The 19,040-nt window shown below is 32.4% G+C and overlaps 5 protein-coding genes across 6 annotated transcripts; 2 read left to right on the plus strand and 3 right to left on the minus strand.

Moving 5' to 3' along the window:
* Window positions 1-354: 354 nt before the first annotated feature.
* Window positions 355-2,960, minus strand: LOC126759171 (inositol polyphosphate 5-phosphatase K). The gene is made up of 2 exons (XM_050473846.1): window positions 2,789-2,960; window positions 355-2,724 (listed from the first exon to the last, which is right to left on the minus strand). The coding sequence occupies exon 2, from the start codon at window positions 2,718-2,720 to the stop codon at window positions 1,233-1,235; it is 1,488 nt and encodes a 495-aa protein (XP_050329803.1). The 5' UTR covers window positions 2,721-2,724; window positions 2,789-2,960; the 3' UTR covers window positions 355-1,232.
* A 253-nt stretch (window positions 2,961-3,213) lies between these two features.
* On the minus strand, window positions 3,214-3,877 carry LOC126759196 (uncharacterized). 2 transcript variants are annotated; one of them, XM_050473890.1, is made up of 2 exons: window positions 3,662-3,877; window positions 3,214-3,598 (listed from the first exon to the last, which is right to left on the minus strand). In XM_050473890.1, the coding sequence occupies exons 1-2, from the start codon at window positions 3,750-3,752 to the stop codon at window positions 3,297-3,299; spliced, it is 393 nt and encodes a 130-aa protein (XP_050329847.1). In that variant the 5' UTR covers window positions 3,753-3,877; the 3' UTR covers window positions 3,214-3,296. The 2 variants fall into 2 exon arrangements, with proteins under 2 accessions (XP_050329847.1, XP_050329846.1); XM_050473889.1 differs by having other exon boundaries at window positions 3,214-3,874.
* A 273-nt stretch (window positions 3,878-4,150) lies between these two features.
* LOC126759154 (PHD finger protein 12) lies at window positions 4,151-7,800 on the plus strand. The gene is made up of 6 exons (XM_050473818.1): window positions 4,151-4,313; window positions 4,485-4,675; window positions 4,752-5,179; window positions 5,239-5,501; window positions 5,569-7,148; window positions 7,201-7,800. The coding sequence occupies exons 1-6, from the start codon at window positions 4,272-4,274 to the stop codon at window positions 7,373-7,375; spliced, it is 2,679 nt and encodes an 892-aa protein (XP_050329775.1). The 5' UTR covers window positions 4,151-4,271; the 3' UTR covers window positions 7,376-7,800.
* Window positions 7,801-8,592: 792 nt separating this feature from the next.
* On the plus strand, window positions 8,593-9,777 carry LOC126759193 (uncharacterized). The gene has a single exon (XM_050473883.1). It carries the CDS (start codon window positions 8,790-8,792, stop codon window positions 9,312-9,314), a length of 525 nt encoding a protein of 174 aa, XP_050329840.1. The 5' UTR covers window positions 8,593-8,789; the 3' UTR covers window positions 9,315-9,777.
* A 3,089-nt stretch (window positions 9,778-12,866) lies between these two features.
* LOC126759159 (zinc finger protein 189) lies at window positions 12,867-18,532 on the minus strand. The gene is made up of 5 exons (XM_050473831.1): window positions 18,115-18,532; window positions 17,773-17,902; window positions 17,426-17,710; window positions 17,018-17,371; window positions 12,867-16,844 (listed from the first exon to the last, which is right to left on the minus strand). Exons 1-5 carry the CDS (start codon window positions 18,336-18,338, stop codon window positions 15,774-15,776), a joined length of 2,064 nt encoding a protein of 687 aa, XP_050329788.1. The 5' UTR covers window positions 18,339-18,532; the 3' UTR covers window positions 12,867-15,773.
* Window positions 18,533-19,040: the final 508 nt, after the last annotated feature.

Consider the following 19,040-nt stretch of genomic DNA (forward strand, 5'->3'; position numbering starts at 1 on the left):
AAAAAAAATAAGTAAATTTTAGTTAATAGCACAGAATATAATAATATGACTTTACAAACATTTTGTTAATTTGACAGATAACCTTTTTGCAAAGATTCTTTACACACGTACACTTAATTCTGGTATTACACGCTAAATTGCTTAAAAAAAAAACGTGTAAAAAGACTGGTTGTGTACAATTGCTCTGGCCAGTAATCTTGCCGGTATTCACAAAAAGGGAATTTCTATAATTTATGTGATATGAACATACTTAATACATACGTCAAAATATAATTTAAAAATGTTTAATTTGAATATTTGGATATTTTTCTCTGAAAACCGTCGTTATTATAAGCGTATTTTTTTCAAAATGAATGACTATTCCGCAATAGGTGGCGCTCTAGACACTCAACTATTTAGCGAGATATATTCTTATTGGTAAACATTCTTACATATTTATTATTCTACAAAAATAACATTTTAACTATCATTTAACAACTATTCCAATAGAAGCACTAGCTGCTAAATCGTTCAACCGATTTGTGAGAAATTTAAGTATTTTACTATTTTCTGATAGTTAAAACATATTGTACATTAAGACAATTGTGTTATTTCAATATTTAAAACATACACATGTACATATGTATATATTATGGTAGATATGATTGCGGTAATTTTTATCAAAGCTTACAGTTTTATTATTCATTGAAAAAAGCAAACAAATAGAATTATCGTAGTAGCTGATAACAATTTCGTCGATTTCAGCTATATGCTCACACATAAGTACATATGTACATAAGTTTGTTTTTAACAAAACTTTTTAATATGTAATTTTATTTAAAAATAATAAAATGAAACAAAATTATTTACATAACTTAAAAAACTGGACTAGACAGAGGTATTGTGGATTAGTAGGGTTGTATCTAAAAAATATAATTTAAAGTTTAAAACACCATTATATCGCCAAAAATGTAAACTGTATAACTTTTATTTAAATTGTAAGTAAATTGTTAGCACTTTTAAAATTATCACACACTATAGAATGTTTAAAAACGTATCTAAATGCGTATTACTTGTTCTTAAATTGACTACTATTAAATATGCATAACTCGGAATACAAGGGTATGTATGTATGTATATATTGTGTAAGATTAATCTATGTACATGTCTTTCGCCTTGGTATAATAAAAACTAAAACGTATTTAAATAAGTCACGAAATATAAACAAATTATATATTAGCTAAGTTAAAATATTAATTAGCATTGCCTCTGGGCATAATTGCACGAAAAATGTTACTCATACCAGCTATGCTGGTTACGCCCCGCATGCCAGTGTTTTGGAAATATATTAGCAAATAACGCTCGCCATCCCGCATATTTATGTCATCTGAGAAGTCCAGTCGAATGTCTTCTTCATCCTGCAACTGTTGGCGACGCAAACGCTCATGATTGCGGTGATGGTGACGACGCGAACGTTGAGGACCGGGTGATTCAAAGAAAGGATCTACGGGTGAATCGGGTGACGATGGTGGTGACTCAGCTTGATTCACATATTCATAACCGATATATTCATTTAAACTCGCGAAGTCCTCACGATAAACACCAATCCAGTCATGATTACGTTCTTCGAAGTCATTTGGCTTTACATATTCGACTGTATTTTCTTCACCAATTTGCCATCCTGCGATCTCTTTAAAGTTGACACAAGGTGCTCGGTAGTTCGGATAAAGTTTTACGCTAAATTCGCTGCTCACTGGCTTATGGTCACTAATGTTATATGCTGGAAACGATTTGTATGATCTTTGTTCGATGGCGAGTCTCTCATCTGGACGTTTATTGAGCGGTTGTAGAGCATATAATATTCGATCGGTCCATGCAGGGCGGCGTTTTAAATCATAATTCGAAGTTCCTTCATGAAATTTAAATGTCGGTGGAAAAGCTGGCAAACGCTCATGCATTAAATGAAATGCTTTTTGCAATTTAGTGCGTACGTGCAGCAATTGATCGCGTTCAATAAGTTCAGGTAGTTTATCATTTTTAATAGCAGCTAGAACATCAGCAGGACTATCGTCGCCCATCAAACGAAAATTTAAATCTCCAAACCAAAAAACATAATCGTGGTCGTAGATTTCGCGATAGTGTGGTACATGATAGTGATGGTTTTCCATAATTTGTTCATAGTCCTCGATGCGCTCATCCAAATGTTTATCATGCGCAGCCAAATGTGCGACTACAAACGTAATTGCGCAACCATACAACGAGAATCGAATACTCACTGCGCCTTTATTGCCCCACATTCCACCAAAACCGGTACGGGTGAATTCCGGTTCTATATCCCGCATATGTTTCACATGAACACGGCGCACAAACAGAGAAAGTAATAACCCTTGCATTTGTTCTGATTTAATTACCACATAGTCGTAGTCACGAAGTATTTTTTTTATTTTGTGTGTCCAAGGATCCTCCTTAAATAGACCAAGCATCTGTTGTTGTGGTTGAACGTTAACCTCCTGCAAACCAATAGCGTAAATGTCGGGCAAATCTTGTGTGTTCGGGTCATCGACACCTTGAAGACCCAAAAGCGAACGCAATGAGATGTTATCCGGAAAACGGGTGCCTACATTCCATGTCACCACATACACCGAATAAGTTTCAACATATAACTGCTGTTGTTGTGGCAGCTGTTGTAAATCAGATCCCGCCTTGGAAATATTGCCTGCCGTAACAGAACTAGAATTCATCTTTCTACAAAAATATAATAATTATTAATTACAAAATTATTATACTTAGAAAAGTAAACCATATGTACTTGATATGTTATAAAGATATCTCCTTGATATTAATTAATTGCGTCAGTACGACGATACACTTTGTCAACACTATATGAGGAGGGTGAGTAATTTTTCTAAATGGTATGAGCAAAAAACCAGAGTCGAATACTAACCATAGCAAGTAAAATTGTTTTTGTTTAAAGTGCGAGCGGATGAATGAACACAAACACTATTTCCATTCAAGGCTTCTAATGTCACAATCAGCTGATTTGCGGATACGTACCCAACGAGAGTTATTCTGGAAAAAATTGTCATATAGCTATCTTTTAATATTTATTTCACTTTAAATCTCTAAAATATGTATTTCTTCAAATTACAATTTTAAATTCTATTGAAGCTGAAGTATTTCTGTGAAGCAAATCAATATGTATGGACATATCTAAAATTTATTTAAAAAACAAAATTAAGGTTTTAATGTATTACTAAATTTTTTTATTTATATTTTCTTAAAACTAAATAAATCGAATATATAAACGATTTACTAAGCTAATAACATTCGTTTTGTATTGATCTCTCCAGCGCAAAGTTATATTCTTCGTTTTCGTCCACCGACATTTGACGGGTCAACAGCGCTAAAATGCTGTCAACTTGCAATTGAGTTACTTCAAAATCACTTTTTGTGCTAAGCTGCGGCGCTAGCTCGAAGGGCACTCCTTGTACGTATGGTACTGGTGACACGTTGTCTGATGCACTGGCGACATTAGTCATAGGAGGATAAACCGATTGGCCCGGATATCTGCCCATTCCAAATGCGGGAGGTATAGGTGGATACATTCCTATACCTTGTGCTGAAAATTTAGTGGGATCGTGGTCTGAAGTTTTTCTTTCTATAAAAATGAAATCGTCTCCACCTTCATTCGATTGTGTAGAATCCGTAGGTCCTTGTATTGCTTCTTCAGCAGAATCTGTGTCTTGTTTTTTCTTGGAGAAAAACGAAAGCATATTTGTACTGAATTATTATAGTAATATTTATTTAGCGAATTCCGATCTAAGTTAATTGTGCGACAACAAATTTACTTAACGTTTCGACTACTTCAATTGTTATTGTTCTATTTTAGTTGTTGACTCAAGCCTAGTGTTGCCAATGTCCATATAATTGATGTTATCTAAGTAAAAATCTTTGACATGGAATGGCTTTTATTTAAGATTAAGAGATTAGTAGATCGAAAAATAAGAAAAATTACATATTAGAATTAATGATATTCTGAATATAGATTTAGAATGTTAGAAATTAGACAGTTAAATTGCAAATTGACTTAAAAACTTCAATTTTCAAAACATACTCTCAAATGCAATCCTAACCATAATAGTGGATTTATCACTGAACACCTCCTTCAGCATCGAATTGAACAAATGTCAAACATTTTAACTGCAGCTAAAGGTCCTTTGGAATAATTTATATATTGCATCGGATTAAAAAGATTTTTTTCGTGATTTTTAATATAAGATACCAAAGCCGACATGTCGAAAGTGGAAGTGGATCCCAATTTGCCCATAATGGAGGTATTTATTAAGTTTCTCTTAACACAAAACTTTGGTGAAAGTTTGTGGAACATCTCGATCCGCATTTGTGTTACAAAATTTGTATAATCTATTTTAACCACAAAAATTATGAGTGTTTTAAAAAAGTTCTAAACTTTTATACAATATTTGTACATAATTTTGTTCAAATAGCAAATTAAAATCCTCATTAAACCACCTCCCTCCGAAGAAGAAAAAATAACATTGCGGCCAGTGAATACCAAGCATCCATATTATAAACGGCCTGGTCGAGGACACAATCATGACCTTTGCGATGCTTGCGAAGAAGGTGGAGATCTACTTTGTTGTGATCGTTGTCCATCCAGTTTCCATTTGCAGTGCCAGTAAGTACACGTGTTTATTTGTTTATTTATGTATGCATAGTTAATTGAATAATACAAATGCGTTCGATTATCTTAGCGACCCACCGCTAACAGAAGAAGATATACCAAGTGGACAGTGGCTTTGTCATAACTGCCGCATGACCCTTAAGCCTACATCATCATCTAAATCAAGTTCTGTTGAGCGCAGTGCTGCCGGTGCAGTTACCGCTGCACGTACAGAGAGTTCTCGACCAAATACGCCGTCAGTAGATGCCGAATCGGCCCCATTTAAATTTCGTAATTTACGAAAACGCAGCAGTAGTCGTGCATCTTTTAGTAGCGATCTGAGCAATACTGAAAAATATTTGTCAAAATTGCCAGTGGGTATACAAAGAGCATTGGATCCCAACAAAAAGCCTACACCACTTGATGAGCTGATAAAAGCTGCTAGTATATTAAATCCGAAGCAATTTGAGCTGCCGCGTGAACTAGAAATACATTCTCAATTTCCTGGCAATGATAAAGGTATAGGTAGTACACATTTTGGCTCAATACACAATAAGCATAACACATTTTTATTTTAGTGGAACCTATTCGCAAGAATGGAAATGGAAATAAAAAACCAAACAATATACGAAGGAATTCTAAACCGTATGAGCTGGACTCTCAGGGTTTGGTACCATTGCCAGCTAAAACATGTTTTTATTGTCGCAAGTCTTGTAAGAAAGCTCCACTAGTGGCATGCGACTATTGTCCTTTATATTTTCATCAGGATTGCCTAAATCCACCCATGACAGCATTGCCAACTGGCTTATGGATGTGTCCGAACCATGTGGAAAACTTCATTGTAAGATAAATAATTTCCTAATTGATTTTAATGGGATGAACTTAATGTATATGTATTTATTTTGAAGGATAATCATCTTGTCAACAGCATTTCAGCAACAGAACGCATTCGTTTATGGGATAAGTTTTCACAACCTTTTGATCATGAATCAGTAAAAATGGAATTTTTTCGACGCGTTCACATGCGTAATCCTCCCTTTCGCATCAAAGTGCCAATAAAAACACGTGAAACAATTGAAATTCCTCCAATGGTCAAGTATCACTACGAAAATCCTCCCCCTCTCTTACCGTCATTACGTGAAACTTTGCGTTACGATATTGTTAAACGACGCAAATGTCTTCCTAGTTCTCCTGAAATAATATCAAAAGAAACTGTAGCTGAATCAGTTTTTAAAGATTTGGAAGCTCTCCAAAGTGCCAAAGCTAAATTTCGCGAGATTCAAAAGGAGCTAGGTCAAGTAGATGACTTGAGTAGCAGCGAAGAGGAAGATAACAATGTAACAGAAAACACCGACGATAAAAAGGATGAAGATGTAGAGGCAAAAACAGATAATGAAATTACAGACAAAGAAAAAGTCGAAGAGGACGATAAACTAAATAAGGTGAAAAGTAATAAAAAGCGTAGTAAACGTGGAGATTCTACCAAAAACTGTTCATCTGATGTACAAATCAAAAGCGAAGAGGACGTTAAAATTGATAATGATACGGAAAAATTGCCAACAAATCAAGCTCAGCAACAGCAAATGGTGGATAAAATCAAAAGTGAAGATGAAGAAGAAACCGACGATGAAACTAAATGCATTGCTGATATAGACGCAGAACTTCGTTATCTAGATGTTGATTTAATAAAGAAGTTAGCATTTCAACGGGTGCAACAGCTGGTGCAGGAGCACCCAGAAATTGTAGTGCAATATCAGAACCGTACTGCCGCCAAAAGGATACGTGAACTTTCACATATTGATCCACCACAAGTATTACCATCACAAATACTCTCGCCAGAAGATGTACGACGTCTATCCATAATGTTTACTGGCGAGACGTCCTCGATATTGGCGCAACACCAAAGTGATAGTGATAACGACTTGCCACAGTTACATCCGGCTTTAGCCACTGCTGCTGCTATTGTTGCTGCGGATGAGGAAGAGCAGAAATACAAGCTACGCGTACGTACCGATGGAGAAAAAGCTTACGAAATAGCAACACGGCTTGAGCTGAAATTATTACGATGTAAAGTACGTGCACGCGCTGTCCTAACACCGTTAGGTGACATATTGGAAGACAATCGATGGTTTAGTAACGTTGAGTTACATTCCTCATTTTTTATGCGTTATCGCAATATGCATATTGGATCTGGCCAAACTTCTGTTGATGTAAACCTTTCCCATATTGGACACTGTTGTCGGATTTCGCCCAAACATGCAACTATATTTTATGACGATTTTACAAAAACATATGAACTCATTAATTACTCAGAGTACGGCACCGAAGTTAATGGACAGCTGTATTCTTGCGATTTTACTGATTATGGACCAACGCCGGCCAAAAAGCTTAAAAATGAGGACATCGAGTTACAGAAACGTGTTCAAGAGATTTTAGATAAACGTCGTGGCATACAACGTCAACATTACATTGTGGACAGAAATTCAAGGTACACATGAAAATGAGTTTAAAATTAAATTATTATACATTGTCTATTACAGAATGGCTCCGCCAATGAAACCTGAGTGCAAATGCACTTTCGTTCAAGAGCCTCCTATGCTTGCCGGTGCTTGGGAAGGTACGGCTATACTTACGCATGGTACTTTAATACGTTTCGGATGTTTGTCATTTGTTTTCTCAATACCTGAATTAGGATCGAGTAATGGCCAGGGCTAAGAATTTGTCGTTGTTGGTACGGATGCGGTTAGCTGCAATAAGTCTTAATTTTTAAAAATGAAAATTTAAAAATAGCTTTTAGCATATTGTTTTTAATTTAAAACAATCACTTAGAAAATAATGCAAAATGTTATGTTGCTTATGTTTTATAAAACATCAATACTTTTCAGTTAAAAATTGCACAAAAAACTCGTGATGTTTAATAAAAAAGATTTTTCGTTTTTTCTATTATTATTTACATATTTATTTCTTAGTACGACACAAATTATTTTAAATAAAATAACACTCTAATATACATAAAGGTTAGAAACATAAACTGCTACGTTTTCGCATTACGTAGTTGCAGTTAAGCGTTCTCAAAGTTGTAATATTACATATTTAACGAACTATATATATTTTAAATAAAGTTTAACTTAGATGAATAATTTTACTGTTTCATTTAAGGGAGAGGTTCATTCGAGCAAAACATGATATTGTTTTTAGGATATTTATATGAAACAGTAAAAATATATTTTTAAAAATTAATGGTATATTACAATATGAGTATTAAAAATTCGACAATGGTACTCTAGAGCATCTCGGACAAAAGTCTTCTGAAGTCAAAAAATCAAATTATATCAAAAGATAATTGCCCAAGAAACGCTGTGGGTTTTTTTCAAAAGATAAATTTTTAGCTTTTTGGGAACACTTTCAAAAAAGGCATATTTTTTAAAATTATTGGAATAGAAGACGATTAAATATGGTATATAAAAACTATTATTACAAATGTTTGTCTTTTAAAAAAATAATAAGTTTTTTCATTTGGCATTTAAATGAAAAATTAACAATATTTTTGTTTTAATATTAAATTTGTTAACTATATTTTTTCAATTTTGAATTATACTAGTTTTAGCATAATTGAGATATAAGTTATCCTATCTTTTAAGTTGGACAAAACTGAGCAGTGTGCTAAATTTTACTGAAATCGGTTCTGCAGTTTAGGAGAAAACCTTACACGTAATTTTTATATTTATAGATCTGTAGCAAATCTAATGCTTATATGCATTTACAAATTTAAAAAAGTTTTAATTTTTCTAACTTTTTACATTGACCTTTTTTTAATAGGACTATTTTCACAAACCATTACTTTTACAGCACTGTATATCTTCGTCAATTTCCTTATCAGTCTTAACGAAATTTTGGTAAACAGCTGGTAATTTTTACATAGCGTTACCGCTGTCAAAAGCTTGCGTTGCGCAAGTTTATATCAGAATTTAGAAGTGAAGCATCTACATATCCACGAATAGCAATACCAACAAAATCTAATTCATATATAATACATATATACATAATCTACGTTTTAGATAGTTCTAGTGTTTACATATTGTTTTAATTTTATTGCGTATAAATAAACACGTCGTGATGAGCTTGTGAAATGAACGCTTTGCGTAACCTCTTTAGCTCGAGAACACTAAATAGTGTAAGGCAACATGGCCAGAATGTCCTCTTTAATATTGCACAACCAGTTGATGGTGCACCGGCGGTTGCACCAATTACAGACTTCGATGAAGGTACTAATAAAGAAGCATGTCAACCGTTGAAAATACCAAAATCAATTCTCGATGCAACTACTTTTATTGGTAAAAACTTTGGTGAAACAACTGCCTCTGGATCGATTTCACCAACTACCTTAAAACGATTGCGATGCATGGAGCGCAAGGTTGAGTTAGTTTATCGCTGTAAACTGTGCAACACACGTAACAGTAAGCTGGTCTCTGAAGCTGCATACAGAAGCGGTGTGGTAATTCTCCAATGTGACGGTTGTTCTGTGAACCATTTAATAGCCGATCATTCTGGATGGTTTGCCAAAACCAAAGGCAAGAATTTTGACCAGGTGCTAGCCGAGCGAGGTGATCGCGTTAAAGTCATCAAAGTAAACGAAAAAGGCGAATTAATTTAGCTGCAAGCAACATGAAATTAAATTACAATTAACTTCAGTCTTATGTATTGCTATTAATAATGAATACTGCTTCACAAAATATCATAAATAACAATTTTATCATTAATAGAATAAAGTGTTTAAAATACAGGAGATAAAAATCATATAGGCTCAGCCTTCGAAAACACGTTTTCAATTGCTTGTGGAACCGATGGCTCCATGACCGAATACTGACATTAACCTGGAGACCTGCCATAATAATCTAATTGGAATTTATCTATATTGTAAATAAGTAATGCTATAGTTCAATATATTATATGCTTTGAATTTGAATGTAACTACCGTGCAACCACTTCAGGTTGCATCTTTATTTATGTATTTTGTGCAGTGAATTAACATCCTGGAATGTAATATATTACAAATGCAAAAGTAATGAGAAACTTCACAAAAAAAGCAATAAAAGTATTAAAGCAAAATATCGAAACATTAACAATCAATAATTTATTTCGTTTTAAAATACACGTGACTATAACTTTTATCTATTTATAAAAAAAAAAAAAATAATTGCAGAGGCATGGCCGAATTAGGAAATTTTTCCTATTGGATATGTGTTCCATGTACATTATTTAATGAAGTATTTGTAAAAGCGATTGAACACTTATTTTGTTTTATTAGCTGAAACCAAGTGTTATGAGTATTTGATTATCATTCGGTAGGGCGTTGATATAAATCATAGCCGTGAATATATATAAGAAGGTTTTCTCAGATAGGGGTTGCTTAAATGTACTTATAAAACAAGTATTTCACAATCTGATATGGATTTCGTAATAACGAAGGATTATGTTGTTGTTGTTACGGATCCTAATCCCAGTTACGATGGTAAGGATTAGATAAGTTGTCATCGACGTCATCTAATGTAATGTACATACATATGTATATTACATACTTCTGCCAAAGTGAATTCGTTACCAAAAAAATCATTTAGTACACTGTTCATGAAAATCTCTTGGAGGAAATCATACTAAATGTATACGCATTTTATTTTATGCCAATAAAATTTAATAATGATTCACATTCATTAAAGCGTTAGGAAATAAAATTAATTGTGATTATAATCTAATTGTACTGATAACTGCTACAATCATATACGAATATGTGTACAAATGATAATTTAATAGCGGATAGTGGAGGCGCGCGCGTCTAAATGATTTGTGATAAGATAAAATTGGTAGTAATTAGTTGTTGACGGTCTCAATGTGATAATGTACCTTTATTTTTTATGTATGTATGTATGTTAGTGTATTAATTTTGGCGTAAATAATTGTTGCATATTTATTTACCACATCTTATTGTAAGTACTTCATAATTTACCGAAAGTTTAAAAAATAAAGTTTCTTGCAAAGAAGGTGCTTATTTCTCGGAACCGCCGATATCGGATCACTATAGCATATAGTTGTCATACAAACTAAACTTATAAATATTGCTATAAATTTCTTATTTTTATTTAACTTTTTAATTTGACACGATATTCTCACGAAATTTGGCATAGATTATTGTCTAAGACAATGGTACCAACTCGGAACAAATTGTTACGATCGTACCACTATAGTGTATAGCTGTCATACAAACTGACCGATCAAAATGAAATTATTTTTATATGTACATATGTACATACATACATATGTGAGGGGTATTATGACTTCGATACAGCTGAGGTTAACGTCATTTACTTATGTGTGTATATGAAAATATCAGTAGAACGTTTACAATACACTAACTAGATAAACATTAGATCAACCAGTTTACCTGAATGGTCAAATCAACTCGATTAGAATAAAAACTTATTTATATCCAACCAAACACTGTTATCATATAATTTCTCAAAACTTTTCCCGAATCATTACAATAATAATTAATAAAAGATAATAGAAAAAATTTAAAAAAATATGCGTATATGTATGTGTGTGTGAATATTTGCAGTGCGAAATGTGCCAGTACAATATAGTGTCTGTACATACTTATCTATGTACATTTGTACATACATATATAAATTTTAGCTAATATAAACATTTATAATTTGCATATCAATATCGCTTAAAGTATAGACCTAATGACACAAAGGTTTTGGACTTTCTTTTGTTTAAATAACTCAAAAGCAATACCAGTTTAATGATTTATTTTTGAATGCGTATATTTGTTGAACATCTGCTTGACATCTGAATTATTGAATTAGGCCGTTATTATTGTGACGGATAAGCACAAAATTTTGCTGTGTAACGATGACTATAACGATATGCAATACTACCAAGTTGAAATGATATATGTACATATGATTACAACACTACTATGAAAACGACATAGGTTATTGAATACCTGATTCGAAAATGAGCAACTCTTCTGGTGCCATTACCAGATATTTTGCAATAACCAGGGAATCTCATCTTATCCTAGTCTAGCGCTTAAATCTTCGGCAACTGAATGAAATAAATGAAAATCTAGCTGAATATCGCATATGTCATTCTCAGAAATTTAGTTAACATCTTTACAAACTCTTTTCCCGTGAATGACAGCATGGCCCGTGACTCCAATTAACGCTATTTATCTAACATTTCTGTACTTAATACTTACCCATCCAAATAGGGTTAGAGCGCCGAAAGGACAGTCCTTGACCACTCGTTATATGATTTCTATGACAGCAAGTAATATTCTTAAACCTAAGTGGGTTTTGAATTGCTGATACTAACAAAAAACAGCTCGTAAAGCAGAGCAAGGTTTTCTTATTGAAAAACCCTTCTAGGGTGCGATGTAGTCAACTAGAGTCTAATGAAGAGGACATGGTATTCGAACTTTGCAAAAGAAATCAAGTGAAGGGAAATCTCTCATTACCTAGCCGAAAGCGATCTGAATTAAATGCCGCCAAAGACTGTCAACGCAGCGGTATCCCTTAAAATTATGTTTTCCATACCCAAGGGATATTTTCCGAGCACATTTGAAGCAGTTTCCTTTGCTATAAGTCAGTATGTTGAAAACATTTTCAACGCAACCATCGTATTACCATAATACAGCGGTAGCTTGCCCGCTCTGCTGTTGCTTCCAGGTTGTATTGCGATGGATTCTCATAAAGGAGCTGCTCCACAAGAAAGAGAAAATGCAGGTATTCGCCATGTAAAGCTTCGCTTCGCTTCCTACACTGAGCATTGCAGGAGCAAAAAGAACCTGCGTATATGACATGGGTATAGCCTATTTTGCAATCTGCCGGCAACCCCTGTGTAGGGTACAATGGACCTTAGGTCCCAGTACAAACCTAAAAATTATATTCTATTCTACGTTAACAACAAGAGGAACACAATTAATATTCGATTACTTAAGGCATACTTATATGCGGTGTGAGGATTATAAACTCGCTTTGAAGTGTAGTTCTTCTTAATTCGTACTTGCTAATTAACTTTGGGTAATGTTTAATAATGCTTCTGTTAAGGATGTGGCGCATTTATTGTAATTACTCCTTTGACTAGACTTTTCACTTTTCATAAAAAAAAACTATTTACATATAACAATAAATATTTATGACGATTTGTTGTTTATGTCTAAGTTTTTATTTTATTCTTGTTAGTAGGAAACAATTATGTATGCTTTTAGGTTTTTGTTTACGAATTATTCCTTATTTGCTTAATTCTAAACTTAAAAAATTCAAACATATAATATTTGCTTCGTGAAATTAAAACACTTGTGATTAGGCTTATTCACTTGGTTAATAGCTACTTATTTTTATAAGACTATATGCGCATTACATTTTTATTTGTTATATATCTATATAAATTTATTCAATTACTTACGTATGTATGTGTTGGATATACATACATATGTATGCACGACAAAAAACACTTTTAAACATTAGTGTTTGATTTAATATTTATATAAACAATATAAAACTATTTTTGATCGAATTTATATATATTTGTATATATGTATCTATGTTTTATATTTATTTTTTAAACGTATCTTCCATAAGTCGCTTATACATACATATATGTGACCTGGTCTACGAAAAGAGGGCTTAGGTGCGAAAACTAGTTTTCTTGGAAAAGCTGTTAAAAACAATCGTCAGTTTCTCGTTATCTCATTAATTGTTCTCCTTTTTTTTTGGCACCTAAGCCCCCTTTTCGTAGACCAGGTCACATATATGTACATACATATAAGCACATATGTGCGTATTCATATGCAAAGATATTTACTCAAGTTAAATTGTTTATTAATTTGTGGTTTAAAGATATATGTGTTTATATTCATTATTACATTTTTTATTATATGATTTTATTTATACAAACAATTTTTTCCGTAATTTTCTTAAGTAAAATTTTTAATTAATATTATATGTGGTTTAAAGGTATATGTGTTTATATTTATAAGAAAATTTTTTCATTATAAGTTTTTTTTTTTATTTATACAAGCAATGTTATCCGAAAACATGAAAAATGTACATATGTAATATTTGTGTCTATTTACAGGGATGTATGCATATAATTATTAGTTGTTTCATGAATAAATTGATGATCTGCGTTATAGATGTTCAAATTAATAATATGTATATTTTCTTAATTTCGCTGCAACCATACTTTAAGCCCACAACCTTTTGAGTCTATCTGCGAAGTGATCAGGGATTTGACGAATGAAGACCTTTACGTAAACATATTTTTAAATTTTTTATTGTTGTATTTTAAAAGTTTACGATGAAAATAATATAAAAATTAGTTCAATTATTAATCTTTTTTTTAACTAAAATTTTAATTTTTATAAGGTGGTGCAATAGTTTCAACTGTTAAAAACGCCAAATAATGTTAAATATATTTCTTAAATTCCTGTGGTATTTTGGAGAAATTAAAAAAAAAAGTTTGAAAAAATATTCGAGTTACCATAAAATATGTCGAATAATTCATTCCTTCTTATCAGCCAGTCTGAAAGTTTAAAAAAATATATGTACATACATAGATATACATAGATATATCGTGTTTTTTATTGAAAATAAATAATTATCTTTTGTAACGAATATATGTATAATACACACATCGCACACTAACTACAAAAGTAAAATGCTCAGAAGGCAGAGGACGCAATTAACAAAATAGTAGATTTAACTGTGATTTTCCAATTAGGTTGGATAGTGATGACAAAATTGATATATTAAAAAAACTTATTTTTAAAATGTTTGAGTTGCGATTCTTTTGTATTTAGTCCGCGTATGAGCTGTGACTCTTTTGTATTTAGTGTGCGATATGTTGAAAAAATTTATTCAGAAATTTGTATGAGTTATAATTCTTTTCACAGTTTGTATGTGATATACTCGTACCAAAATCGATGCAAGGAATTAGTGGCAGTCAGAATTTTCAAAAAGCGATTTTTCTGTCAGATCAACACAAACAGCCACTACTTTTAAAGTTATTAATTTTTTTAATTTCCGTCAAGTCGAAACGTTCTTTAATGATGCTATGGTTTACTTTTTATTTGGGGAAAAAATTAAAATTGTAATTTTTTCATGTCTCTTATATATGCACCATCTTCAAAGCGACATACCACAATGGCTTTCTATTGAAACAAATATACAGTATACGTTGTTTTTAAAATGAAATATTTTAAATTATTGCTGAGACCCGTAACAGACTAAGGTATGAGTACATATGTAAATATGCTTGTATCCATAAAATATAAATGACTTAAAAACAATAGGAAACTTTGAGAAGACTTTAATTAAGCAAGAAATTGGAATTTGTAATTTTGTTAAAATAAATATTCTAAATTTTGTGGTTAGGTCCTTCGAAACAAACCACTTTAACAATCATAAAACAGTGAAGCTACTCGCATTGGTTAGTGTATTATTAAACTAAAGGTAAATATTTTATCTATACCAACACCAAGTAAAATTAAAAGCATAAATTCGATTGATATATGATTATTTTTTATATTAATTATGTTTAATTCTTCTTAAGGTTAAATTTTACATTATACAATTTCTAAGTACATTCCTATGTTATAACCAATCTAGAGTAATTAATGGAAAATAATTTTCTTGCACCGTTATGTGTGCCCATTGAAATAAATTAATATAGATTTGTGTATTAATACTTGTGAATTGTTTCAGCGTACGCATACATAATTTTTTATATGTATGTATATGCAGTACTAGTTATAAAAAATCTCTTTTATTGTAACTGTGTAAAATTACAAAAATAAAATTAGTTAAAATTAAAAATTAGTCTTAAAAACGTAATGACTTCTACTTCGTTTAGACCTTTGTATTGCATTAACACAAGTGTAATTACTTGAAAATCTAAAATTGTTTATTTTATGCAGTTATTACTATAAGTATATCGCGCATAGCAAAATACGTGTTAATATTACTGTAGTTGATTTTCCATATGCTTAACCTACAATGCTATATTTAAGTGCTGCCTGCAATACCTTTTATAGGTTTATGTAAGTGGATCAGTAACCTTGACGTATGCGTGAGTTTGGCCGATTATGTCGACGCTTATGCAAATATAAGCCGGCTGCTTGCGCAAACGCTGAGCCACAAATCTTACACACATATCGTTTGATAGCATCATGTATTTGCTTGTGATTCTGCAGATTTTTAAGTGATTTGAAGGTTTTGCCACATATGTCGCATTTAAATTCTTCATCGTTATAGTGCTGCCTAGCATGTTCTAGCATAGATTGTCGCGTGGGAAATAAACGACCGCAATGAGAGTAATCACAACGGAATGGACGCTCACTGGGACTGGTATGCTGTGCACGGTGCGCATTGAGATACACCATATTGGTAAAAGATTTGCCACATATGTCACACGAATAGCCGTCATCGTACTCTGAATTATCCATGTGCAATAGAGGATTTTCATTTTCCGCCATACCCATGTCACTGCCTGTATGCGGGATATTGGCTAATGAAGGCAGTAAGAGTTCATCGTTATGTCGACGCATATGTTCATCGTACACTTCCTTAGTTCGAAAACTAGCTGTGCATAAGTCGCACCAGTATTTTACCTCCTTACTTGTGGGTGTGTGTATTTGCTTATGCTGGTTCAACTGATCAACGTCTAAAAAGCTAACAGGACAGATATTACATGCGTAAGTACCCTCTGGCTGATGCGTATTGAGATGTGTATCTAGTTCTCGTGGTGATTGCACAATAACAGGACAAAATTCACATTTAAATGGTGCAATATCCGCATCCATAAACTGCATTTGATCGTAGTAACTGTAAGTTGGCATAAACACTTTATTGTTTTGCTCGCATAGCAAACGTTCTTGTTTTTGTTTGGAGTAATCAAAACGCAATTGAGAAATACGCTTTGATATTTGTATGGTGCTGACCTCAATCATCTTTTGCAGTTCTGCCGCCATTTGCTGTAGTGCTTCTCCTCGTTTTTCTTTGCTACGGTAGTCTATGTTGTATTTATTATAAAAACATGGATATTGTTCGACCATTGATAAAAGTTTCATAGTAGAGACATCATTCCAAAGTGCCGAGGACCGACGTCGGTATACTGTTTCCTGAAATGTTATTTAATAGAGTTGTTGTAGTTACAAAATTTATGGTGTGAATTTCTTATTTTCTTATCCTTAAAATATAACTAAACCAAGAAAACAAAAAAAACAGTTTTCATATATGACCTGGATTCTGATCCTTCAGTTTGCATGACAGTATAATATATGAGCAGCTTTACCTTTACGACAGCCTCAGTCATCTTTTGATTTCCACCATAAAACCGATTAAGAAAATGTAAATCCTTAAAATACCAGAGTGTACTGATGTTGGTATTTTCTAAAGACATTCGATTGCATTCCCTTTTATATACAGTTCTTAAATTGTCCCACTTTCGGGTAACTGCATCCTTTGCCAAAGATAAGTTAAACCGCCGCTTAAATTCCATTACAATCCAATCGAGAAAGTGCTGTCTTTTAGAACGATCACGAAATTGTGGATGTCGATGATCCCAAAGAAATGTGTTGCGCCGATAAGAGTCGATAAGAAATTGAATCATTTTGCGGTCTTTTATATGCATAGTTAAACCTGATTCCTATAATACAAAAAACTTTAGAATTTTAAATATACGCATTGCGATACAATATACCATTTCATGGTTTCCGCCCAATAACGATTGTTCAACTAAGTCATCATAATTATTTTCATCATCTTCTTGATAATTGTGTTCATCTTCATCACCATTATTAGTGAAATCTTCATAATTTCCATAGTTATCAGGCATATAGCTCTCACCGTCTGCTTCCATTGCAACTTCCGGCTCTGAATGCTCCTGTTTGACTGGGTACATAGAATTCACAGTGTCTGCTAATTCATTTTCTGTTGATAATCCTGTAATTATGGAGTCATCATGTTTTGGTGGTTCTAATGCGTCCTGTGAAGATTTCAAAATTATTATTATCTTTATAAGTACTTAAGAATATTTATTATACTAACATCTCCTACTTCCTCTTTAATCATAACTGTTTGTGGTACTAAAAGCGAGGGATCGGTGTCTGTAAGATCTTCTGCGGCGACGCCACTATGACCGCTATCATTTTCACTATAGGAGCCATTATAACCGAGTCTGTTTAAAATATAATAGTGCAATTAAATATTATTTGGAAATGTAACATAAAATTTTTCTTTTACATTCAATAAGTGTTACATCTAACAATTTAATATAAGAAAATATCTAACAATTTATTTTATACGCTGTACACCTACTAAAAACTTGTCTAACATTACGCCAATTTGCATTGATTCTATTGGCTACAAAAGTCGTTGTAATTGTCTTACCCCAGCATATCACCAAACAGTCCCTTTTGGCCCAGTGTTTGTGGTCCATGATCTGTTTGCATATGTCCAATAAAAGCGTCGAAATACAGAAATTTGGTCGGACAAAACATACAGCCTAATGCAAAGTATTGCTGATCCTCTGTGGCTGTGATGATCCCGCATTCCTTTGTGCATAGGCGAAAGATATCCTCATCGCTTGTTGGTTGATATGGTAAAACACTCATCTTTAGCTCCCACAATAATTAAAAAATGAAATATATACAATTATATACTCCTATTTTCACAAATGTATCTCGTTTTAATTATTTTCCGATAATTTTTCTGCTATTCTCGTATCAACCACCATTCGTATAATCTTCTTTTCTTTACTTTGTTTGACAACTCATAAACATGGTTGCCAAAGCTTAAAAATTTTACAGTGTTTTTTTTTTTTTATAAATTTGCAATTAAATAGAAAAATGTTAGTTTTATGGTAAAGCTATAAAATAAATCTTTGTATATATATATATAAAGTATGTGTCGAAATAACATATTAGGTCAGAACATTATTGTTATTAAAAGGATTAAAAATTTCCCCCGAAATAAATATCCCATTTCCAATCAGTAGCGGATGAGTCAAAAATATCGTTGTTTTAATCCTTGATTTAATCGTGTTTTATTAAAAAATATAACAATTTGTAAAGACTATAATAATATCCAATACCTCTGCAAACTATTTGAAAATAGTTTTACCGGAATACCGGCATTAAAAGGAAGATTAAACTCTATTCTCATAATATTCAATATTATGACAATTAAATTGATTCTTAGAGAATACAAAATTTGTCCGTTCCTTTAAATTAATAGAACATTCATAAAACCATGAGGGGTATGTTTATAATCACTTAATAATTTGAACTTTAAACTGTTTATTAACTCCTGTTAAT

Source organism: Bactrocera neohumeralis, chromosome 5, assembly GCF_024586455.1.
Source record: "Bactrocera neohumeralis isolate Rockhampton chromosome 5, APGP_CSIRO_Bneo_wtdbg2-racon-allhic-juicebox.fasta_v2, whole genome shotgun sequence".
Classification (NCBI taxonomy): domain Eukaryota; kingdom Metazoa; phylum Arthropoda; class Insecta; order Diptera; family Tephritidae; genus Bactrocera; species Bactrocera neohumeralis.

Excerpts from the sequence above, each read along its gene's own strand:
- LOC126759171 (XM_050473846.1), bottom strand. The coding sequence starts at position 2,720 with ATGAATTCTAGTTCTGTTACGGCAGGCAATATTTCCAAGGCGGGATCT.
- LOC126759196 (XM_050473889.1), bottom strand. The coding sequence starts at position 3,752 with ATGCTTTCGTTTTTCTCCAAGAAAAAACAAGACACAGATTCTGCTGAA.
- LOC126759154 (XM_050473818.1), top strand. The coding sequence starts at position 4,272 with ATGTCGAAAGTGGAAGTGGATCCCAATTTGCCCATAATGGAG. Across the intron at positions 4,676-4,751 it reads AGTTTCCATTTGCAGTGCCA|CGACCCACCGCTAACAGAAG; the intron begins GTAAGTACACGT and ends CGATTATCTTAG. Across the intron at positions 7,149-7,200 it reads ATTGTGGACAGAAATTCAAG|AATGGCTCCGCCAATGAAAC; the intron begins GTACACATGAAA and ends TGTCTATTACAG.
- LOC126759193 (XM_050473883.1), top strand. The coding sequence starts at position 8,790 with ATGAACGCTTTGCGTAACCTCTTTAGCTCGAGAACACTAAATAGTGTA.
- LOC126759159 (XM_050473831.1), bottom strand. The coding sequence starts at position 18,338 with ATGAGTGTTTTACCATATCAACCAACAAGCGATGAGGATATCTTTCGC. Across the intron at positions 17,711-17,772 it reads TTAAAGAGGAAGTAGGAGAT|GACGCATTAGAACCACCAAA; the intron begins GTTAGTATAATA and ends AAATCTTCACAG. Across the intron at positions 16,845-17,017 it reads TGACTGAGGCTGTCGTAAAG|GAAACAGTATACCGACGTCG; the intron begins GTAAAGCTGCTC and ends ATAACATTTCAG.